The 25,759-nt window shown below is 34.5% G+C and overlaps 2 protein-coding genes across 2 annotated transcripts in view; both read left to right on the forward strand.

Annotated features, from left to right (window-relative positions):
- LOC114539275 (tolloid-like protein 2) overlaps positions 1–1,636 on the forward strand; it is a 29,770-nt gene extending 28,134 nt beyond the window's left edge. The window contains exons 25-27 of the mRNA XM_028559904.1: positions 791–992; positions 1,178–1,270; positions 1,464–1,636. Of these exons, the coding sequence (XP_028415705.1) occupies positions 791–992; positions 1,178–1,270; positions 1,464–1,636 (468 nt within the window). The remainder of the gene's footprint in view (positions 1–790; positions 993–1,177; positions 1,271–1,463) is intronic.
- A 1,061-nt stretch (positions 1,637–2,697) lies between these two features.
- Positions 2,698–25,759, forward strand: part of LOC114539276 (bone morphogenetic protein 1-like) — a 31,473-nt gene continuing 8,411 nt past the window's right edge. Inside the window, exons 1-16 of the mRNA XM_028559905.1 lie at positions 2,698–2,751; positions 9,384–9,585; positions 9,774–9,896; positions 10,070–10,186; positions 10,602–10,637; positions 15,403–15,429; positions 16,058–16,096; positions 16,383–16,528; positions 18,134–18,335; positions 18,524–18,646; positions 18,820–18,936; positions 19,350–19,385; positions 22,807–22,833; positions 23,469–23,507; positions 23,794–23,939; positions 25,540–25,741. Of these exons, the coding sequence (XP_028415706.1) occupies positions 2,698–2,751; positions 9,384–9,585; positions 9,774–9,896; positions 10,070–10,186; positions 10,602–10,637; positions 15,403–15,429; positions 16,058–16,096; positions 16,383–16,528; positions 18,134–18,335; positions 18,524–18,646; positions 18,820–18,936; positions 19,350–19,385; positions 22,807–22,833; positions 23,469–23,507; positions 23,794–23,939; positions 25,540–25,741 (1,636 nt within the window). The remainder of the gene's footprint in view (positions 2,752–9,383; positions 9,586–9,773; positions 9,897–10,069; positions 10,187–10,601; positions 10,638–15,402; positions 15,430–16,057; positions 16,097–16,382; positions 16,529–18,133; positions 18,336–18,523; positions 18,647–18,819; positions 18,937–19,349; positions 19,386–22,806; positions 22,834–23,468; positions 23,508–23,793; positions 23,940–25,539; positions 25,742–25,759) is intronic.

The following is a 25,759-nucleotide window of genomic DNA, read 5'->3' on the forward strand; positions in this document are numbered from 1 at the left end:
CCGATATTTCTCGCGATAAAGATCGAGCAAACGAGGTTAATAAAATATTTATTATATGGCATAAGGCATATATTTGCACTTGAAACAAACAAGAAATGCATGAATTCGTATTATTAGCCTGGTACGCAGTGATAAAAACAAAAACAAAACATTAAATTATTTGGGTTACGTAAACTCGGCCTAAACTGTCTGGGTTAAGTTGTTCTATGGTCGTTTAAGTCGTTTAGCTTAAAAGGCTATAAAAATGGAAAACAAAATTATCTTTTTATTGGACAACTGCATGAGCGCAAATATTATGATATAAATAGCTGAATTTTATATGGAAGTAAATTCTTCTCAACCAAACACTTAGCTCCATTTCACCGGAAGTGACGATTCCAATATAATTATTGGATGAGGGAGCGCAGGGTATCCGGAATGTTCAGGCAGAGGTCAATGTCAGTATATCCTAGATAACTTGCGAAAGCCGACTTGAATAATTGTCTTATTATTCATTGAATTTCGAAAAAAAAACAAGCCTTTTCATGGCAAATTTCATTGTGTAGAAAAGATAACAAGCTGGCGCGACAAATACCCTCAACAGACAACAACGAGAACATTCAAAAATATCCGTACACTTTGAGCTAATCAGCAGACGATTGCACTATCAATTGAATATTAGCAATCTTTCATTGACTGAACTTAGAAATTCGTAGAATAGTATAGTTTAAACCTTTAAACAGTTTAAAATCAATTTAATTCGTATGTGCAAAATTGACAAATAATTTACAAAAAATGCATGACGTTTTAGCTGGAAGGTAGTTACGGTTGTGGATTTGACTATTTGGAAGTTTATGATGGAGATTCAGCAAATACGACGAAACTGGGCAGATTCTGTGGAAACCAATTACCAAGAAGCCTGGTATCATCTGGACTCAAACTCTTCATCGTGTTTCACTCGGATTATAGCGTGTCAGCACCGGGATTTGTTCTGAACTATTCAACACCATTAGGTAAGAAATAAGTTTCAAAATATATCGGCAAGAAAATATTAAAACTTATAAAAGTTTGTTCTATTTCTGCTCGTAAGAAAATTAGGGTTAAGAACAAAACAGACTGACACTCTGAGTCAGAGTAACTGCCTGGTAGTAAAATGAAGTATTCTAAAAATGCATGTCTATGTAAATATTATATTTAGATGTAAATGAATGTTACTTTGGAACACACAACTGCGCTATTGGAGCGTCATGTGTCAATACGAATGAATCGTTTTACTGCATTTGTGAAAACGGTATACCGGAGATGGCGTAACCTGCACAGGTTTACATCTTATACTAATTTGCATGGTATTGGTAATATTTGCAAAAAAATTGACGAGGATAATTCATAATTCCCTTGCAATTAATTTCCTCTTTTTGGTTAAAAAAACATAGATTAACCGTTAAAAATATGGGAGTTTATGTATTTATATTGTAATATCTTAGATATCAATGAATGTGAACTTGGAATTGATAACTGTCATTCTCAAGCATCAGTCGCAATACCAATGGGTCGTTCGACTGTTCTTGCAACTTTGGCTTTAGTGGAGATGGAAGCATGTAAAATGGCTTCATACCTAATTGCTACAATCAGATCTAGTCATATTGGGCCTCTTTAACATATAGATCATGAGGGGCCTTATCCCCAGTTTTCCCCGACCCCACCCCACTGGTAAAAATCCTCTGTTTAAAAAACATTGATCAAAAACATGTCTGAACTAAAGCAATTTTATTTGTATTCAGTAACTTTCCATTTCTGTATTCTGTGAACCTTTGATGAAGGCAATTTCAGTAATATCATCTATCGAGTGCGAATACATATTTTGCATGTTATTTGAATCAGGCGACTGATTTCCAGTCACATTTATGGCGCAAAAAAGACAATCCGTGGTTCGTGAAAGGAGAAGGTCAGAAACTCTTACAAATTTAGAAAATTTCAGTTATTTTATTCTTTATAGGCAACGCGACAAGACCTTCTAATACATCTAATCCAGGTAAAACATCAATCTTTTTCTTAAAATTGAACTAAGCGAACTTTAGCTTTGTAGATGGTGTTATTTGATATTATGCTGTTAAGGTCGTTTCCATGTTTGGCAAATTAACATATGACAAAAATTAAACGGTAATTACAATCTTTAAGGATGTGGAAAAATAAAATATTTTTTAATAACAGATACGACGCCCTCTTACATCAAGTCCAGGTAATTAATATCTAAGAATGAACTGATCGATAAAATTTGATCCAAAAAAGGCAACACTTATTTGTTTGAACTGATTTCAAACGCTTGCAATAAATTGTACCGGTTGCAGTATATACTGGCAACGATGAGCAAAGGGATAATAAACTTAATGGTCCAACCCGACCAAGAGCTATAAGGCACTTGTGTATTTGAGTTACGTAATTTGACATTTCATGCAATGACCTGGTCGACGTCAGCAGCGGGTCGTATGAGGAACATAATTGAAATGAAATATTCCATAGGTTAATTGAGTTATTCGTTAGCATGTAATCTTTACATTATTACTGGCCTTTCAAGGAGCTAAGCATAAGAAAATTATTTCGACATAAATTCAGTGGCGTAACTAGAACGAAATTTGTGGGGTGGACTTCCGTCGGGTATAGAACTGAATAATAAAATATTCACCCCCCTACGCCGCCGCATAAATTACATAAAAATACATGGATGAATTTCCTTTTCTCTTAACAGGCACCATTCCACCCACTACTAACCAGGTAATAAATAATTGGTACTCAATGTTGATATTTCACGGCCCAGATGCGGTTACCGACGAATAGCAGGTTTTCAATCGATCAAATCGATTCAAATTAACCCTTAGCATGATTGTCAGAAACAAATGCATTCAATAAGGCTTTAGGTCCGTTTCGCATTGCAACGAATCGCGCGTAGAATGAATCGATGAGAATAAAGATTAAAGATTCACCACGTTTTCTACGATATAAACAAGGAAATACGCCACATCTCGCTACGATACGACTGCAGATGTGTAAAACAGTTTTTAGAAGAAATCGTGTGGAAAAGATTGTACAAACTAACATTATAATTAGGTATAGTTGATACAAAAAATAAGTTTGACAGCTCTCGCTTCTTTAACATAACTTGTCGGCCCTTGTTTGCCGTTTTTTATCCCGTTTCAAAATTTATTTGCAGCCAGTTACATTTATGGCAAACATTTACATTTACATACATTTATTTTCTTTATAGGCAACGCGACAAGATCTTCTAATACATCTAATCCAGGTAAAATCATCAATCTTTTTCTTGAAATTTAAGCTGAGGGAACTGCGAATTTTGGCGTTTAAAAATGGCTTCTTGTATACTAAGCTGTTAAGTTGTTTCACTTCTTTGGCTAATTAACAGCTGACAGAATTAAACAGTGATTATAACTTTGAGAAAGTAAAAAAATATAAAAAAAAATATATTTTTTATAACAGATACGACGCCTTCATACATCAAGTCCAAGTAAAATTAATATCTAAGATATGAACTGATCGATAAAATTTAATCCAAAAAGGCCACACGCCTCGAGTCACCGTCAATTTATTACCTTGCAGCGATAAGCAAGGGATAATAAACCCAATAGTCTTCAACCAGATCAAGATGCGCTAAATAAGCAATTGTGTATTTGAGTCGCGCAATTGATATTCAATGACCTGGTCGACGTCAGCAGCGGGTCGTAGAGAAGCGACATAATTGAAAGAAGTAATATTTGTGTAGGGGACGACTTAGCTGTTATAGTGCGCTGGGTTAATTTAGACCTTCGTTAACGTGTAATGATATCTAAATTACTATTACTGGCATTTCAAGGAGCTAAGAATAAGAAAAATATTTCGACATTAATTCAGTGGCGTAACTAGATTGAAATTTGGGGGGGTGAGTATTCATATATTTAATGCTGCCGGACGGATTACACTTGCAAGTGCAATAGCTTAAAATACAGCTCCGTCGGGTAGAACTGAGTATATGAATATTCACCTCCACTACAACGCTGCATAAATTACATAAAATAAAATAAAGAGGAATTTCGTTTTCTCTTAACAGGCACCATTCCACCCACTACTAATCCAGGTAATAAATAATTGGTACTCAATGTTGATATTTCACGGCCCAGATGCGGTTATCCGACGAATAGCAGGTTTTCAATCGATCAAATCGATTCAAATTAACCCTTAGCATGATTGTCAGAAACAAACCATGCATTCAATAAGGCTTTAGGTCCGTTTCGCATTGCAACGAATCGCGCGTAGAATGAATCGATGAGATATAAAGATTAAAGATTCACCACGTTTTGCTACGATATTTAAACAAGGAAATACGCCACATCTCGCTACGATACGACTGCAGATGTGTAAAACAGTTTTTAGAAGAATATTCGTTGTGGAAAAGATTGTACAAACTAACATTATTAATTAGGTATAGTTGATACAAAAAATAAGTTTGACAGCTCTTCGCTTCTTTAACATAATCTTGTCGGCCCTTGTTTGCCGTTTTTTATCCCGTTTCAAAATTTATTTGCAGCCAGTTACATTTATGGCAAACATTTACATTTTACATACATTTATTTTCTTTATAGGCAACGCGACAAGATCTTCTAATACATCTAATCCAGGTAAAATCATCAATCTTTTTCTTGAAATTTAAGCTGAGGGAACTGCGAATTTTGGCGTTTAAAAATGGTCTTCTTTGTATACTAAGCTGTTAAGTTGTTTCACTTCTTTGGCTAATTAACAGCTGACAGAATTTAAACAGTGATTATAATCTTTGAGAATGTAAAAAAAATATATAAAAAAAATATATTTTTTATTAACAGATACGACGCCTTCTTATACATCAAGTCCAAGTAAAATTAATATCTAAGATATGAACTGATCGATAAAATTTAATCCAAAAAAGGCCACACGCCTCGAGTCACCGTCAATTTATTTACCTTGCAGCGATAAGCAAGGGATAATAAACCCAATTGTCTTCAACCAGATGAAGATGCGCTATAAGTCAATTGTGTATTTGAGTCGCGTAATTTGATATTTCAATGACCTGGTCGACGTCAGCAGCGGGTCGTATATGAGCGACATAATTGAAATGAAGTAATTTATTTGTGTAGGGGACAACTTAGCTGTCATAGTGCGCTGGGTTAATTTAGACATTCGTTAACGTGTAATGATATCTATATTACTATTACTGGCATATCAAGGAGCTAAAAATAAGAAAAATATTTCGACATTAATTCAGTGGCGTAACTAGATTGAAATTTGGGGGGGTGAGTATTCATATTTAATGCCGGACGGATTACACTTGCAAGTGCAATAGCTTAAAATACAGCTCCGTCGGGTAGAACTGAGTATATGAATATTCACCTCCACTACAACGCTGCATAAATTACATAAAAAAATAAAGAGGAATTTCGTTTTCTCTTTACAGGCACCATTGCACCCACTACTAATCCAGGTAATAAATAATTGGTACTCAATGTTGATGTTTCACTGCCCAGTCGCGGTTATTCGATAAATGGCGCTATCCACTGAATAGCAAGTTTTTCGATCGATCTATAAATTATTTTTGTTGATTAATATCTAAACTTTTATTAATGTTTTAAACTTTTTTGCTGCTTGAAAAAGTTAATAATTATCTAGAAGACAGAGGTCACGGAAGATCGTTAACATCAGGGCAAATATTTATATAGCGTAAAACAATCAATTTCATAAGGAACTAATATTGCCAAACATGAATATATGAATAAATGCCCCCCCCCGACACTAACGACACCAGAGGAATCTTGTCCGAAGGTCCGAAATAGTTAAAAAGATATCACGCTGAGAGATTGTCAACATATCGGTCAAAAAATTGTCAGAGCAACAAAAAGCATCCTGGGAAAGCGAAAAGAATTTGTTCCAAACTGGACGCAGGAAATTTCTGATACAAACCGCTATTTCTCTCTTTTTTATCCCGCTTCAAAATTTATTTGCTGCATTTAGATTTATGGCGCAAATCAAAAGACAATCCGTGGTTCGTACATGGAGAGAGAAGGTCAGAAAAATGTTACCAATTTGTAAAAAATTAAGTTTATTTGTTTTTTTTATAGCTAAGCAACAAGACCTTCTAATACATCTAGTCCAGGTAAATCATCAATCTTTTTCTTGAAAATTGAACAGAGCTAGTAAAATTTTAGCTTTTATAATTGTCTTCTTTGTATATTATGCTGTGCGGCCGCCGTTTCACTGTTTGGCGAATTAACAGCTGACAAAAATTATACGGTCATTATAATCTTTGAGAGTGCAAAAATATATTTTTTATTCACAGATACGACGCCTTCTTATACATCAAGTCGAGGTAAAATTAATATCCAAGATATGAACTGATCGATAAAATTTATCCAAAAAGGCGACACCTATTTAGTCTGAACTGATTTCAAACGCTGGCAGTATATACCGATTCCAAGAATACACGTGCGTCTAGAGTTGCCGTAATCTATATTACCATTACTGGCATTTCAAGGAGCTAAGAATAAGTAAAATATTTCGACATAAATTCAGTGGCGTAACTAGAACGAAATTTGGGGGTGAGTGTTCATTATTTAATTCAGCCGGACGGATTACACTTGAAAGTCCAACAGCTTAAAATACAGCCCCGTCGGGTAGAACTGAATATTTGCATATTCACCTCTCCTACGCCGCTGCATAAATTACATAAAATAAAATATGGAAGAACTTCGTTTTCTCTTTACAGGCACCATTCCACCCACTACTAATCCAGGTAATGAATAATTGGTAGTGAATTTTGATGTTTCACTGCCCAGCCGCGTTTATTCGACGGATATAGCGCTCTCCACCGAAAAGCGGGTTTTTCAAACGATCTAAATTATACTTGTTGGTTAATACCTAATGTTTTATTTCTTTTTTAAACATTTTTGCGCACAATCAATAATTGTCTAGTAGATGCAGGGGCCACGGAAGATTGGAAACTGGAGGCCAAATATTTATATATTCATTTCAGCTGACGATAAAAAAAACAATTTCGTAGGAAACTAATATTGCTAACCCGAAAATATGAATAATTTCCCCCCCCTCCGCGAACCTAACGATCTTTCGTGGCCCCTGCTATGTAAAGGAATATCCAGCCTTCGTACATGCATGCAATCCGCCGTAGGTGTTGGCTAATAAAGATTTAATCGTCCATAGTTGACACATTTTTCTCAGCAGTTCTTCGCTTGAATTTGATATCTTTTTTATTTCGTTGAAGTTAAGACAAAAATTAACCCTTAGCATGACTGTTACAAGACTCACAAGGAATCCATAGTTTCCAATTGCAGTCATAATTAAATAGTATACAAACTAAAACAAAATAAGTTGATGCGGGAGAATAATTATACTAATTTATTTCTTCACAGCGAAAAACATTCCACGAAATTTTACGACATCAGCGCCAGGTAACAGTACCTATTAGTAATTATTATTAACGATGCATATTCGAAAACAGGGCTTTGTCATTGCGTTTTCATTATTTTTTGCATTGAGGAATGAGAAACTAATATTGCCGAACATGAAGATATGAATATGTGCTCCCTACCTCAATTAATGCTCTTTTGCCCCTATATAGGTCTAGGCTAATTCAAGTTTGAACATGTTCCTATTTACTATTCTAATAATAAATAATCGGCGATAAATTCCACTTTGCTCTATCCTTCAATAAGTTTGTGTGAATAATATTTCCAGAATTATGCGGCGAAAGTCAACTGTATCCTCCTGGAAAACTCACAAGCCCTCTTTATCCCCTTTCATACCCTCACTACTTGGATTGCAGTTGGACCATTTCCAGCACCAATGGAAGAAAAATTTTACTACAGTTTACTTCATTCTTGGTAGGCTACTTTTACCTAATTTATTGCTCCTCCGGCCCTGTTTGGGCGAAAAAACCTTAGCGACATAACATGTTTTTGTTCGAATAACTTCATCGTTTTATCATTTTTATCCCGAAACACTGCTTACGCGTCAGCTAGTGTATCGTTTCTCTTTTCCCGCTCAGTCGTAAACTTTATCAATATTCTTGTACGTTTGCATAGTAACATCATGCAAATATGTTTATATCAATATTCTTTTCCTAAATATTGATCTTCATCCACTAACGTTTTTGCGATATTTCCCCCATCTTGCTGTATCAGTGCGATTAACGTTCAAGTTTTGTCGAGAAAGATATGTTAATTCGCTCGCAGTTCAATTGAAAATCAAACGGTTTAACTAATACAAAGAACAGAGGCGTTGCGAGCTTTATAGGCGGGGGGGGGAGCATACTCACGTAATCGTTTTCTAAATAGCTTATTCATTTCTTTTCAAATTGATTGTTTTTACAGTCAGTGAACATAAATATATCAAAGAAAAAAATTATGCCTCGCTTATAGGTTTGGCATCAAAAGTAGTTGATCTACTGGGCTGATAATTTTAGTACTTTAAATGTCCAGATTTTTTTATAAAAACTATTTCCTTTTCTCGAAAAGGAAAAATATTTTTTAATATCCTATTCCTAGAACAGTTCAAGATTAAAAATTTTTTTACTCTTCCTAAATATTTACTTCTTATTAACCGAGGTGAAATCTTTACCGAGAAATATCGGACCGAGGGCTTTTTGAACGGAACGAGCTCAAAGACCAAGGTTTGTTCAAAAATTTCGAAGACCGATATTTCTCGCGATAAAGATCGAGCAAACGAGGTTAATAAAATATTTATTATGGCATAAGGCATATATTTGCACTTGAAACAAACAAGAAATGCATGAATTCGTATTATTAGCCTGGCACGCAGTGATAAAAACAAAAACAAAACATTAAATTATTTGGGTTACGTAAACTCGGCCTAAACTGTCTGGGTTAAGTTGTTCTATGGTCGTTTAAGTCGTTTAGCTTAAAAGGCTTATAAGTTTAAAGTGGAAAACAAAATTATCTTTTTATTGGAAAACTGCATGAGCGCAAATATTATGATATAAATAGCTGAATTTTATATGGAAGTAAATTCTTCTCAACCAAACACTTAGCTCCATTTCACCGGAAGTGACGATTCCAATATAATTATTGGATGAGGGAGCGCAGGGTATCCGGAATGTTCAGGCAGAGGTCAATGTCAGTATATCCTAGATAACTTCCGAAAGCCGACTTGAAAAATTGTCTTATTATTTATTGAATTTCGAAAAAAAACAAGCCTTTTCATGGCAAATTTCATTGTGTAGAAAAGATAACAAGCTGGCGCGAACTTAGAAATTCGTAGAATAGTATAGTTTAAACCTTTAAACAGTTTAAAATCAATTTAATTCGTATGTGCAAAATTGACAAATAATTTACAAAAAATGCATGACGTTTTAGCTGGAAGGTAGTTACGGTTGTGGATTTGACTATTTGGAAGTTTATGATGGAGATTCAGCAAATACGACGAAACTGGGCAGATTTTGTGGAAACCAATTACCAAGAAGCCTGGTATCATCTGGACTCAAACTCTTCATCGTGTTTCACTCGGATTATAGCGTGTCAGCACCGGGATTTGTTCTGAACTATTCAACACCATTAGGTAAGAAATAAGTTTCAAAATATATCGGCAAGAAAATATTAAAACTTATAAAAGTTTGTTCTATTTTCTGCTCGTAAGAAAATTAGGGTTAAGAACAAAACAGACTGACACTCTGAGTCAGAGTAACTGCCTGGTAGTAAAATTGAAGTATTCTAAAAATGCATGTCTATGTAAATATTATATTTTAGATGTAAATGAATGTTACTTTGGAACACACAACTGCGCTATTGGAGCGTCATGTGTCAATACGAATGAATCGTTTTACTGCATTTGTGAAAACGGTTATACCGGAGATGGCGTAACCTGCACAGGTTTACATCTTTATACTAATTATTTGCATGGTATTTGGTAATATTTTGCAAAAAAATTGACGAGGATAATTCATAATTCCCTTGCAATTTAATTTCCTCTATTTGGTTAAAAAAACATAGATTTAACCGTTAAAAATATGGGAGTTTATGTATTTTATATTGTAATATCTTAGATATCAATGAATGTGAACTTGGAATTGATAACTGTCATTCTCAAGCATCATGTCGCAATACCAATGGGTCGTTCGACTGTTCTTGCAACTTTGGCTTTAGTGGAGATGGAATAGCATGTAAAATGGCTTCATACCTAATTTGCTACAATCAGATCTAGTCATATTGGGCCTCTTTTAACATATAGATCATGAGGGGCCTTATCCTCATGTTTTCCCGACCCCACCCCACTGGTAAAAATCCTCTGTTTAAAAAAACATTGATCAAAAACATATCGTGAACTAAAGCAATGTTATTTGTATTCAGCAACTTTTCATTTCTGTATTCTGCAAACCTTTGATGAAGGCAATTTCAGTAATATCATCTATCGAGTGCGAATACATATTTTGCATGTTATTTGAATATCAGCCGACTGATTTCCAGTCACATTTATGGCGCAAATTAAAAGACAATCCGTGGTTCGTGAAAGGAGAGAGAAGGTCAGAAAACTGTTACCAATTTTAGAAAATTTCAGTTATTTTATTTTCTTTATAGGCAACGCGACAAGACCTTCTAATACATCTAATCCAGGTAAAATCTTCAATCTTTTTCTTAAAAATTGAACTAAGGGAACTTTTAGCTTTTGTAGATGGTGTTCTTTGTATAATATGCTGTTAAGTCGTTTCCATTGTTTGGCAAATTAACATATGACAAAAATTAAACGGTAATTACAATCTTTAAGGATGTGGAAAAATAAAATATTTTTTAATAACAGATACGACGCCCTCTTATACATCAAGTCGAGCAAAATTAATATCTAAGATATGAACTGATCAATAAAATTTGATCTAAAAAAGGCAACACTTATTTTGTTTGAAATGATTTCAAACGCTTGCAGTATAATTTACCGATTGCAGTATATACTGGCAGCGATGAGGAAAGGGATAATAAACTTAATAATCTTCAACACGACCAAGATGCTATAAGGCACTTGTGTATTTGAGTTACGTAATTTGACATTTCATGCAATGACCTGGTCGACGTCAGCAGCGGGTCGCATGAGGGACATAATTGAAATAAATAATCCATAGGTTAATTGAGTTATTCGTTAACATGTAATCTATATTATTATTACTGGCCTTCCAAAAAGCTAAGCATAACAAAATATTTCGACATAAATTCAGTGGCGTAACTAGAACGAAATTTGTGGGGTGAGCTACTGCCGGCTATAGAACTGAATATATAAATATTCACCTCCCCTACGCCGCCGCATAAATTACATAAAATAATACATTCAAGAATTTCCTTTTCTCTTTTACAGGCACCATTCCACCCACTACTAATCAAGGTAATAAATAATTGGTACTCAATGTTGATGTTTCACTGCCCAGTCGCGGTTATTCGACGAATGGCGCTATCCACCGAATAGCAAGTTTTTCGATCGATCAATAAATTATTTTGTTGATTAATATCTAAATATTTATTTTTTTTAAGCATTTTTGTGTTGCTTGAAAAATTCAATATTTATCTAGAAAACAGAGGCCAGGGAAGATATAGGAGGGCAAATATTTATATAGCGTAAAAACAATCAATTTCATAATAAACTAATATTGCCAAAGGTTAATATTTGACTAATTGCCCCCCCCCCCCGACACTAACGACACTAGAGGAATCAGTGCGAAAGTCCGAAATAGTTGAAAAAATATCACGCTGAGAGATTGTCAAGATCGGTCAAGAAATTGTCAGAGCAACAAAAGCATCCTAGGAAACCGTAAAGAATTTGCTCCTAACTGGAGGAAAAAAAATTTTCTGACACAAACCGCTATATTCTCTAAAAATTTCATTTTGTTTGTCCTTCTTTACCATTTTTTATCCCGTTTCAAAAATTGTTTGCAGCCAGTCACATTTTTGGCGCAAAGCAAAAGACAATCCGTGGTTCGTGCATTGAGAGAAAAGGTCAGAAAACTGTTACCAATTTTTAAAATTTTCAGTTTTTTGGTTTTTTTTTGTAGGCAACGTGACAAGACCTTCAAATACATCTGATCCAGGTAAAATCATCAATCTTTTTCTTGAAAATTGAACTGAGCCGACTTTTAGGTTTTAAAAACGGCCTTCTTTGTATATTATGCTGTTAAGTCGTTTCACTGTTTAATTTGGCAAATTAACATATGACAAAATTTAAACGGTCATTACAATCTTTGAGGATGTGCAAAAATTAATATATTTCTTATTAACAGATACGACGCCTTCTAATACATCAAGTCGAGGTAAAATTAATATCTAAGAACTGATCTGATCTGATAAGATGAACTGATCGATAAAATTTAATCCAAAAAGGCGACACTTATTTTATTTGAACTGATTTCAAACGCTTGCAGTATAATTGTACCGATTGCAGTATATACTGGCAGCGATAAGCAAGGGATAATAAACTTAATAATCTTCAACACGACCAAGATGCTATAAGGCACTTGTCTATTTGAGCTATATAATTTGACATTTCATGCAATGACCTGGTCGACGTCAGCAGCGGCTCGTTTGAGAGACATAGTTGAAATGAAATAATCCATAGAAGTTATTCGTTAACATGTAATCTTTATCATTATTACTGGCCTTTCATTAAGAAAAATATTTTTGACATAAATTCAGTGGGGTAATTAGAACGAAATTTGTGGGGCGAGCTTCCGTCGGGTATAGAACTGAATATATAAATATTCCCCTCCCCTACGCCGCCGCATAAATTACATAAAAAAATACAATGAATTTCCTTTTCTCTTAACAGGCACCCCACCCACTACTAATCCAGGTAATAAATAATTGGTACTCAATGTTGATATTTCACTGCCCCAGATGCGGTTATCCGACGAATAGCAGGTTTTTCAATCGATCAAATCGATTCAAATTAACCCTTAGCATGATTGTCAGAAACAAACCATGCATTCAATAAGGCTTTAGGTCCGTTTCGCATTGCAACGAATCGCGCGTAAAATGAATCGATGAGATATAAAGATTAAAGATTCACCACGTTTTGCTACGATACTTAAACAAGGAAATACGCCACATCTCGCTACGATACGACTGCAGATGTGTAAAACAGTTTTTAGACGAATATTCGTTGTCGAAAAGATTGTACAAACTAACATTATTAATTAGGTATATAGTTGATACAAAAAATTAAGTTTGACAGCTCTTCGCTTCTTTTACATAATCTTTTCGGATCTTGTTTGCCGTTTTTTATCCCGTTTCAAAATTTATTTGCAGCCAGTTACGTTTATGGAACACATTTACATGCAGTTACATACATTTATTTTCTTTATAGGCAACGTTACAAGATCCTCTAATACATCTAATCCAGGTAAAATCATCAATCTCAGTTTTCTTGAAAATTAAGGTGAGCGAACTGCGAAAATTAGCGTTTAAAAATGGTCTTCTTTGTATACTAAGCTGTTAAGTTGTTTCACTTGCTTGGCTAATTAACAGCTGACAGAATTTAAACAGTGATTATAATCTTTGAGAATGTAAAAAATATATTTTTTATTAACAGATACGACGCCTTCTTATACATCAAGTCCAGGTAAGATTGGTGTCTAAGATATGAACTGATCGATAAAATTTAATCCAAAAAAGGCAACACTTATTTTGTTTGAACTGATTTCAAACGATTGCAATATAATTATACCGGTTGCAGTATATACTGGCAGCGATGAGCAAAGGGATAATAAACTTAATGGTCTTCAACCCGACCAAGATGCTATAAGGCACGTGTGTATTTGAGTTAAGTAATTTGACATTTCATACATTGACCTGATCGACGTCAGCAGCGGGTCGTTTGAGGGACATAATTGAAATGAAATAATCCATAGGGTAATTGGGTTATTCGTTATCATGAAACGATATCTATATTACTATTACTGCCATTTCGAGGAGCTAAGAATAGGAAAAATATTTCGGCATAAATTCAGTGGCGTAACTAGAAAGAAATTCGGGGGTGAGTCTCCGTCTGGTAGAACTGAATATATGAATATTCACCTGCCCTACGCCGCTGCATAAATTACATAAAATAAAATATGGAAGAATTTCCTTTTCCCTTTACAGGCACCATTCCACCAACTACTAATCCAGGTAATAAATAATGGCGCTATCCACCGAATAGGAGGTTTTTCGAATTGTCTAAATTATTTTGGTTGATTAATATCTAAACTTTTATTAATTTTTTAAACATTTTTGTGCTGCTTGAAAAAGTTAATATCTATGTAGAAGACAGAGAGCACGGAAGATCGTTAACACGAGGGCAATTATTTATATAGCGTTAAAACAATCAATTTCATAAGGAACTAATATTGCCAAACATGAATATATGAATAATTTCCCCCCCCCCGACACTAACGACACCAGAGGAATCTTGTCCGAAGGTCCGAATTAGTTAAAAAGATATCACGCTGAGAGATTGTCAACATATCGGTCAAAAAATTGTCAGAGCAACAAAAAGCATTCTGGGAAAGCGATAAGAATTTGTTCCAAACTGGACGAAGAAAAATTTCTGATAGAAACCGCTATATTCTCTCTTTTTTATCCTGCTTCAAAATTTATTTGCAGCCATTTAGATTTATGGCGCAAATCAAAAGACAATCCGTGGTTCGTGCATGGAGAGAGAAGGTCAGAAAAATGTTACCAATTTGTAAAAAATTAAGTTTATTTGTTTTTTTTATAGCTAACGCAACAAGACCTTCTAATACATCTAGTCCAGGTAAAATCATCAATCTTTTTCTTGAAAATTGAACAGAGCTAGTAAAATTTTAGCTTTTATAAATTGTCTTCTTTGTATATTATGCCGTGCCGTCGTTTCACTTGTTTGGCGAATTAACAGCTCACAAAAATTATACGGAGATTATAATCTTTGAGAGTGCAAAAATATATTTTTTATTTACAGATACGACGCCTTCTTATACATCAAGTCGAGGTAAAATTAATATCCAAGATATGAACTGATCGATAAAATTTAATCCAAAAAGGCGACACCTATTTAGTCTGAACTGATTTCAAACGCTGGCAGTATATACCGATTCCAAGAATACACGTGCGTCTAGAGTTGCCGTAATCTATATTACCATTACTGGCATTTCAAGGAGCTAAGAATAAGTAAAATATTTCGACATAAATTCAGTGGCGTAACTAGAACGAAATTTGGGGGTGAGTGTTCATTATTTAATTCAGCCGGATGGATTACACTTGAAAGTCCAACAGCTTAAAATACAGCCCCGTCGGGTAGAACTGAATATTTGCATATTCACCTCTCCTACGCCGCTGCATAAATTACATAAAATAAAAATGGAAGAACTTCGTTTTCTCTTTACAGGCACCATTCCACCCACTACTAATCCAGGTAATGAATAATTGGTAGTGAATTTTGATGTTTCACTGCCCAGCGCGTTTATTCGACGGATATAGCGCTCTCCACCGAAAAGCGGGTTTTTCAAACGATCTAAATTATACTTGTTGGTTAATACCTAATGTTTTATTTCTTTTTTAAACATTTTTGCGCACAATCAATAATTGTCTAGTAGATGCAGGGGCCACGGAAGATTGGAAACTGGAGGCCAAATATTTATATATTCATTTCAGCTGACGATAAAAAAAAACAATTTCGTAGGAAACTAATATTGCTAACCCGAAAATATGAATAATTTCCCCCCCGCGAACCTAACGATCTTTCGTGGCCCCTGCTATGTAAAGGAATATCCAGCCTTCGTACATGCATGCAATCCGCCGTAGGTGTTGGCTAATAAAGATTTATCGTCCATAGTTGACACATTTTTCTCAGCAGTTCTTCGCTTGAATTTGATATCTTTTTTATTTCGTTGAAGTTAAGACAAAAATTAACCCTTAGCATGACTGTTACAAGACTCACAAGGAATCCATAGTTTCCAATTGCAGTCATAATTAAATAGTATACAAACTAAAAAAAATAAGTTGATGCGGGAGAATAATTATACTAATTTATTTCTTCACAGCGAAAAACATTCCACGAAATTTTACGACATCAGCGCCAGGTAACAGTACCTATTAGTAATTATTATTAACGATGCATATTCGAAAACAGGGCTTTGGCATTGCGTTTTCATTATTTTTTGCATTGAGGAATAAGAAACTAATATTGCCGAACATGAAGATATGAATAATTGCTCCCTACCTCAATTAATGCTCTTTTGCCCATATATAGGTCTAGGCTAATTCAAGTTTGAACATGTTCCTATTTACTATTCTAATAATAAATAATCGGCGATAAATTCCACTTTGCTCTATCCTTCAATAAGTTTGTGTGAATAATATTTCCAGAATTATGCGGCGAAAGTCAACTGTATCCTCCTGGAAAACTCACAAGCCCTCTTCATCCCCTTTCATACCCTCACTACTTGGATTGCAGTTGGACGATTTCCAGCACCAATGGAAGAAAAATTTTACTACAGTTTACTTCATTCTTGGTAGGCTACTTTTACCTAATTTATTGCTCCTCCGGCCCTGTTTGGGCGAAAAAACCTTAGCGACATAACATGTTTTTGTTCGAATAACTTCATCGTTTTATCATTTTTATCCCGAAACACTGCTTACGCGTCAGCTAGTGTATCGTTTCTCTTTTCCCGCTCAGTCGTAAACTTTATCAATATTCTTGTACGTTTGCATAGTAACATCATGCAAATATGTTTATATCAATATCCTTTTCCTAAATATTGATCTTCATCCACTAACGTTTTTGCGATATTTCCCCCATCTTGCTTTATCAGTGCGATTAACGTTCAAGTTTTGTCGAGAAAGATATGTTAATTCGCTCGCAGTTCAATTGAAAATCAAACGGTTTAACTAATACAAAGAACAGAGGCGTTGCGAGCTTTATAGGCGGGGGGGGGGAGCATACTCACGTAATCGTTTTTAAATAGCTTATTCATTTCTTTTCAAAGTGATTGTTTTTACAGTCAGTGAACATAAATATATCAAAGAAAAAAATTATGCCTCGCTTATAGGTTTGGCATCAAGAAGTAGTTGATCTACTGGGCTGATAATTTTAGTACTTTAAATGTCCAGATTTTTTTATAAAAACTATTTCCTTTTCTCGAAAAGGAAAAATATTTTTTAATATCCTATTCCTAGAACAGTTCAAGATTAAAAATTTTTTTATTCTTTCTAAATATTTACTTCTTATTAACCGAGGTGAAATCTTTACCGAGAAATATCGGACCGAGGTCTTTTTGAACGGAACGAGCTCAAAGACCAAGGTTTGTTCAAAAATATCGAAGACCGATATTTCTCGCGATAAAGATCGAGCAAACGAGGTTAATAAAATATATTATTATGGCATAAGGCATATATTTGCACTTGAAAAAACAAGAAATGCATGAATTCGTATTATTAGCCTGGTACGCAGTGATAAAAACAAAAACAAAACATTAAATTATTTGGGTTACGTAAACTCGGCCTAAACTGTCTGGGTTAAGTTGTTCTATGGTCGTTTAAGTCGTTTAGCTTAAAAGGCTTATAAGTTTAAAGTGGAAAACAAAATTATCTTTTTATTGGACAACTGCATGAGCGGAAATATTATGATATAAATAGCTGAATTTTATATGGAAGTAAATTCTTCTCAACCAAACACTTAGCTCCATTTCACCGGAAGTGACGATTCCAATATAATTATTGGATGAGGGAGCGCAGGGTATCCGGAATGTTCAGGCAGAGGTCAATGTCAGTATATCCTAGATAACTTGCGAAAGCCGACTTGAATAATTGTCTTATTATTCATTGAATTTCGAAAAAAAAACAAGCCTTTTCATAGCAAATTTCATTGTGTAGAAAAGATAACAAGCTGGCGCGACAAATACCCTCAACAGACAACAACGAGAACATTCAAAAATATCCGTACACTTTGAGCTAATCAGCAGACGATTGCACTATCAATTGAATATTAGCAATCTTTCATTGACTGAACTTAGAAATTCGTAGAATAGTATAGTTTAAACCTTTAAACAGTTTAAAATCAATTTAATTCGTATGTGCAAAATTGACAAATAATTTACAAAAAATGCATGACGTTTTAGCTGGAAGGTAGTTACAGTTGTGGATTTGACTATTTGGAAGTTTATGATGGAGATTCAGCAAATACGACGAAACTGGGCAGATTCTGTGGAAACCAATTACCAAGAAGCCTGGTATCATCTGGACTCAAACTCTTCATCGTGTTTCACTCGGATTATAGCGTGTCAGCACCGGGATTTGTTCTGAACTATTCAACACCATTAGGTAAGAAATAAGTTTCAAAATATATCGGCAAGAAAATATTAAAACTTATAAAAGTTTGTTCTATTTTCTGCTCGTAAGAAAATTAGGGTTAAGAACAAAACAGACTGACACTCTGAGTCAGAGTAACTGCCTGGTAGTAAAATTGAAGTATTCTAAAAATGCATGTCTATGTAAATATTATATTTTAGATGTAAATGAATGTTACTTTGGAACACACAACTGCGCTATTGGAGCGTCATGTGTCAATACGAATGAATCGTTTTACTGCATTTGTGAAAACGGTTATACCGGAGATGGCGTAACCTGCACAGGTTTACATCTTTATACTAATTATTTGCATGGTATTTGGTAATATTTTGCAAAAAAATTGACGAGGATAATTCATAATTCCCTTGCAATTTAATTTCCTCTTTTTGGTTAAAAAAACATAGATTTAACCGTTAAAAATATGGGAGTTTATGTATTTTATATTGTAATATCTTAGATATCAATGAATGTGAACTTGGAATTGATAACTGTCATTCTCAAGCATCATGTCGCAATACCAATGGGTCGTTCGACTGTTCTTGCAACTTTGGCTTTAGTGGAGATGGAATAGCATGTAAAATGGCTTCATACCTAATTTGCTACAATCAGATCTAGTCATATTGGGCCTCTTTTAACATATAGATCATGAGGGGCCTTATCCCCATGTTTTCCCCGACCCCACCCCACTGGTAAAAATCCTCTGTTTAAAAAAACATTGATCAAAAACATGTCTTGAACTAAAGCAATTTTATTTGTATTCAGTAACTTTCCATTTCTGTATTCTGTGAACCTTTGATGAAGGCAATTTCAGTAATATCATCTATCGAGTGCGAATACATATTTTGCATGTTATTTGAATATCAGGCGACTGATTTCCAGTCACATTTATGGCGCAAATTAAAAGACAATCCGTGGTTCGTGAAAGGAGAAAGGTCAGAAAACTCTTACAAATTTTAGAAAATTTCAGTTATTTTATTTTCTTTATAGGCAACGCGACAAGACCTTCTAATACATCTAATCCAGGTAAAATCATCAATCTTTTTCTTAAAAATTGAACTAAGCGAACTTTTAGCTTTTGTAGATGGTGTTATTTGTATATTATGCTGTTAAGTCGTTTCCATTGTTTGGCAAATTAACATATGACAAAAATTAAACGGTAATTACAATCTTTAAGGATGTGGAAAAATAAAATATTTTTTAATAACAGATACGACGCCCTCTTATACATCAAGTCCAGGTAAAATTAATATCTAAGATATGAACTGATCGATAAAATTTGATCCAAAAAAGGCAACACTTATTTTGTTTGAACTGATTTCAAACGCTTGCAATATAATTGTACCGGTTGCAGTATATACTGGCAACGATGAGCAAAGGGATAATAAACTTAATGGTCTTCAACCCGACCAAGATGCTATAAGGCACTTGTGTATTTGAGTTACGTAATTTGACATTTCATGCAATGACCTGGTCGACGTCAGCAGCGGGTCGTATGAGGAACATAATTGAAATGAAATATTCCATAGGTTAATTGAGTTATTCGTTAGCATGTAATCTTTATCATTATTACTGGCCTTTCAAGGAGCTAAGCATAAGAAAATTATTTCGACATAAATTCAGTGGCGTAACTAGAACGAAATTTGTGGGGTGAGCTTCCGTCGGGTATAGAACTGAATATATAAATATTCACCTCCCCTACGCCGCCGCATAAATTACATAAAAAATACATGGATGAATTTCCTTTTCTCTTAACAGGCACCATTCCACCCACTACTAATCCAGGTAATAAATAATTGGTACTCAATGTTGATATTTCACTGCCCAGATGCGGTTATCCGACGAATAGCAGGTTTTCAATCGATCAAATCGATTCAAATTAACCCTTAGCATGATTGTCAGAAACAAACCATGCATTCAATAAGGCTTTAGGTCCGTTTCGCATTGCAACGAATCGCGCGTAGAATGAATCGATGAGATATAAAGATTAAAGATTCACCACGTTTTGCTACGATATTTAAACAAGGAAATACGCCACATCTCGCTACGATACGGAGATGTGTAAAACAGTTTTTAGAAGAATATTCGTTGTGGAAAAGATTGTACAAACTAACATTATTAATTATGTATAGTTGATACAAAAAATAAGTTTGACAGCTCTTCGCTTCTTTAACATAATCTTGTCGGCCCTTGTTTGCCGTTTTTTATCCCGTTTCAAAATTTATTTGCAGCCAGTTACATTTATGGCAAACATTTACATTTTACATACATTTTTTTCTTTATAGGCAACGCGACAAGATCTTCTAATACATCTAATCCAGGTAAAATCATCAATCTTTTTCTTGAAATTTAAGCTGAGGGAACTGCGAATTTTTGGCGTTTAAAAATGGTCTTCTTTGTATACTAAGCTGTTAAGTTGTTTCACTTCTTTGGCTAATTAACAGCTGACAGAATTTAAACAGTGATTATAATCTTTGAGAATGTAAAAAAATATATAAAAAAAATATATTTTTTATTAACAGATACGACGCCTTCTTATACATCAAGTCCAAGTAAAATTAATATCTAAGATATGAACTGATCGATAAAATTTAATCCAAAAAAGGCCACACGCCTCGAGTCACCGTCAATTTATTTACCTTGCAGCGATAAGCAAGGGATAATAAACCCAATAGTCTTCAACCAGATCAAGATGCGCTATAAGTCAATTGTGTATTTGAGTCGCGTAATTTGATATTTCAATGACCTGGTCGACGTCAGCAGCGGGTCGTATATGAGCGACATAATTGAAATGAAGTAATTTATTTGTGTAGGGGACGACTTAGCTGTTATAGTGCGCTGGGTTAATTTAGACATTCGTTAACGTGTAATGATATCTAAATTACTATTACTGGCATTTCAAGGAGCTAAGAATAAGAAAAATATTTCGACATTAATTCAGTGGCGTAACTAGATTGAAATTTGGGGGGGTGAGTATTCATATATTTAATGCTGCCGGACGGATTACACTTGCAAGTGCAATAGCTTAAAATACAGCTCCGTCGGGTAGAACTGAGTATATGAATATTCACCTCCACTACAACGCTGCATAAATTACATAAAATAAAATAAAGAGGAATTTCGTTTTCTCTTTACAGGCACCATTGCACCCACTACTAATCCAGGTAATAAATAATTGGTACTCAATGTTGATGTTTCACTGCCCAGTCGCGGTTATTCGATAAATGGCGCTATCCACTGAATAGCAAGTTTTTCGATCGATCTATAAATTATTTTTGTTGATTAATATCTAAACTTTTATTAATGTTTTAAACATTTTTGTGCTGCTTGAAAAAGTTAATAATTATCTAGAAGACAGAGGTCACGGAAGATCGTTAACATCAGGGCAAATATTTATAGCGTAAAAAAATCAATTTCATAAGGAACTAATATTGCCAAACATGAATATATGAATAAATGCCCCCCCCCGACACTAACGACACCAGAGGAATCTTGTCCGAAGGTCCGAAATAGTTAAAAAGATATCACGCTGAGAGATTGTCAACATATCGGTCAAAAAATTGTCAGAGCAACAAAAAGCATCCTGGGAAAGCGAAAAGAATTTGTTCCAAACTGGACGCAGAAAAATTTCTGATACAAACCGCTATATTCTCTCTTTTTTATCCCGCTTCAAAATTTATTTGCTGCCATTTAGATTTATGGCGCAAATCAAAAGACAATCCGTGGTTCGTACATGGAGAGAGAAGGTCAGAAAAATGTTACCAATTTGTAAAAAATTAAGTTTATTTGTTTTTTTTATAGCTAACGCAACAAGACCTTCTAATACATCTAGTCCAGGTAAAATCATCAATCTTTTTCTTGAAAATTGAACAGAGCTAGTAAAATTTTAGCTTTTATAAATTGTCTTCTTTGCATGTATATTATGCTGTGCCGTCGTTTCACTTGTTTGGCGAATTAACAGCTGACAAAAATTATACGGTCATTATAATCTTTGAGAGTGCAAAAATATATTTTTTATTCACAGATACGACGCCTTCTTATACATCAAGTCGAGGTAAAATTAATATCCAAGATATGAACTGATCGATAAAATTTATCCAAAAAGGCGACACCTATTTAGTCTGAACTGATTTCAAACGCTGGCAGTATATACCGATTCCAAGAATACACGTGCGTCTAGAGTTGCCGTAATCTATATTACCATTACTGGCATTTCAAGGAGCTAAGAATAAGTAAAATATTTCGACATAAATTCAGTGGCGTAACTAGAACGAAATTTGGGGGTGAGTGTTCATTATTTAATTCAGCCGGACGGATTACACTTGAAAGTCCAACAGCTTAAAATACAGCCCCGTCGGGTAGAACTGAATATTTGCATATTCACCTCTCCTCCGCTGCATAAATTACATAAAATAAAATATGGAAGAACTTCGTTTTCTCTTTACAGGCACCATTCCACCCACTACTAATCCAGGTAATGAATAATTGGTAGTGAATTTTGATGTTTCACTGCCCAGCCGCGTTTATTCGACGGATATAGCGCTCTCCACCGAAAAGCGGGTTTTTCAAACGATCTAAATTATACTTGTTGGTTAATACCTAATGTTTTATTTCTTTTTTAAACATTTTTGCGCACAATCAATAATTGTCTAGTAGATGCAGGGGCCACGGAAGATTGGAAACTGGAGGCCAAATATTTATATATTCATTTCAGCTGACGATAAAAAAAACAATTTCGTAGGAAACTAATATTGCTAACCCGAAAATATGAATAATTTCCCCCCCCCTCCGCGAACCTAACGATCTTTCGTGGCCCCTGCTATGTAAAGGAATATCCAGCCTTCGTACATGCATGCAATCCGCCGTAGGTGTTGGCTAATAAAGATTTAATCGTCCATAGTTGACACATTTTTCTCAGCAGTTCTTCGCTTGAATTTGATATCTTTTTTATTTCGTTGAAGTTAAGACAAAAATTAACCCTTAGCATGACTGTTACAAGACTCACAAGGAATCCATAGTTTCCAATTGCAGTCATAATTAAATAGTATACAAACTAAAACAAAATAAGTTGATGCGGGAGAATAATTATACTAATTTATTTCTTCACAGCGAAAAACATTCCACGAAATTTTACGACATCAGCGCCAGGTAACAGTACCTATTAGTAATTATTATTAACGATGCATATTCGAAAACAGGGCTTTGTCATTGCGTTTTCATTATTTTTTGCATTGAGGAATGAGAAACTAATATTGCCGAACATGAAGATATGAATATGTGCTCCCTACCTCAATTAATGCTCTTTTGCCCCTATATAGGTCTAGGCTAATTCAAGTTTGAACATGTTCCTATTTACTATTCTAATAATAAATAATCGGCGATAAATTCCACTTTGCTCTATCCTTCAATAAGTTTGTGTGAATAATATTTCCAGAATTATGCGGCGAAAGTCAACTGTATCCTCCTGGAAAACTCACAAGCCCTCTTTATCCCCTTTCATACCCTCACTACTTGGATTGCAGTTGGACCATTTCCAGCACCAATGGAAGAAAAATTTTACTACAGTTTACTTCATTCTTGGTAGGCTACTTTTACCTAATTTATTGCTCCTCCGGCCCTGTTTGGGCGAAAAAACCTTAGCGACATAACATGTTTTTGTTCGAATAACTTCATCGTTTTATCATTTTTATCCCGAAACACTGCTTACGCGTCAGCTAGTGTATCGTTTCTCTTTTCCCGCTCAGTCGTAAACTTTATCAATATTCTTGTACGTTTGCATAGTAACATCATGCAAATATGTTTATATCAATATTCTTTTCCTAAATATTGATCTTCATCCACTAACGTTTTTGCGATATTTCCCCCATCTTGCTGTATCAGTGCGATTAACGTTCAAGTTTTGTCGAGAAAGATATGTTAATTCGCTCGCAGTTCAATTGAAAATCAAACGGTTTAACTAATACAAAGAACAGAAGCGTTGCGAGCTTTATAGGCGGGGGGGGGGAGCACTCACGTAATCGTTTTCTAAATAGCTTATTCATTTCTTTTCAAATTGATTGTTTTTACAGTCAGTGAACATAAATATATCAAAGAAAAAAATTATGCCTCGCTTATAGGTTTGGCATCAAGAAGTAGTTGATCTACTGGGCTGATAATTTTAGTACTTTAAATGTCCAGATTTTTTTTATAAAAACTATTTCCTTTTCTCGAAAAGGAAAAATTTTTTAATATCCTATTCCTAGAACAGTTCAAGATTAAAATTTTTTTTACTCTTCCTAAATATTTACTTCTTATTAACCGAGGTGAAATCTTTACCGAGAAATATCCGACCGAGGGCTTTTTGAACGGAACGAGCTCAAAGACCAAGGTTTGTTCAAAAATATCGAAGACCGATATTTCTCGCGATAAAGATCGAGCAAACGAGGTTAATAAAATATTTATTATATGGCATAAGGCATATATTTGCACTTGAAACAAACAAGAAATGCATGAATTCGTATTATTAGCCTGGCACGCAGTGATAAAAACAAAAACAAAACATTAAATTATTTGGGTTACGTAAACTCGGCCTAAACTGTCTGGGTTAAGTTGTTCTATGGTCGTTTAAGTCGTTTAGCTTAAAAGGCTTATAAGTTTAAAGTGGAAAACAAAATTATCTTTTTGGACAACTGCATGAGCGGAAATATTATGATATAAATAGCTGAATTTTATATGGAAGTAAATTCTTCTCAAACCAAACACTTAGCTCCATTTCACCGGAAGTGACGATTCCAATATAATTATTGGATGGGAGCGCAGGGTATCCGGAATGTTCAGGCAGAGGTCAATGTCAGTATATCCTAGATAACTTGCGAAAGCCGACTTGAAAAATTGTCTTATTATTTATTGAATTTCGAAAAAAAACAAGCCTTTTCATGGCAAATTTCATTGTGTAGAAAAGATAACAAGCTGGCGCGACAAATAACCTCAACAGACAACAACGAGAACATTCAAAAATATCCGTACACTTTGAGCTAATCAGCAGACGATTGCACTATCAATTGAATATTAGCAATCTTTCATTGACTGAACTTAGAAATTCGTAGAATAGTATAGTTTAAACCTTTAAACAGTTTAAAATCAATTTAATTCGTATGTGCAAAATTGACAAATAATTTACAAAAAATGCATGACGTTTTAGCTGGAAGGTAGTTACAGTTGTGGATTTGACTATTTGGAAGTTTATGATGGAGATTCAGCAAATACGACGAAACTGGGCAGATTCTGTGGAAACCAATTACCAAGAAGCCTGGTATCATCTGGACTCAAACTCTTCATCGTGTTTCACTCGGATTATAGCGTGTCAGCACCGGGATTTGTTCTGAACTATTCAACACCATTAGGTAAGAAATAAGTTTCAA

Source organism: Dendronephthya gigantea, unplaced genomic scaffold, assembly GCF_004324835.1.
Source record: "Dendronephthya gigantea isolate DGI-Jeju-01 unplaced genomic scaffold, DenGig_1.0 000197F, whole genome shotgun sequence".
Classification (NCBI taxonomy): domain Eukaryota; kingdom Metazoa; phylum Cnidaria; class Anthozoa; order Malacalcyonacea; family Nephtheidae; genus Dendronephthya; species Dendronephthya gigantea.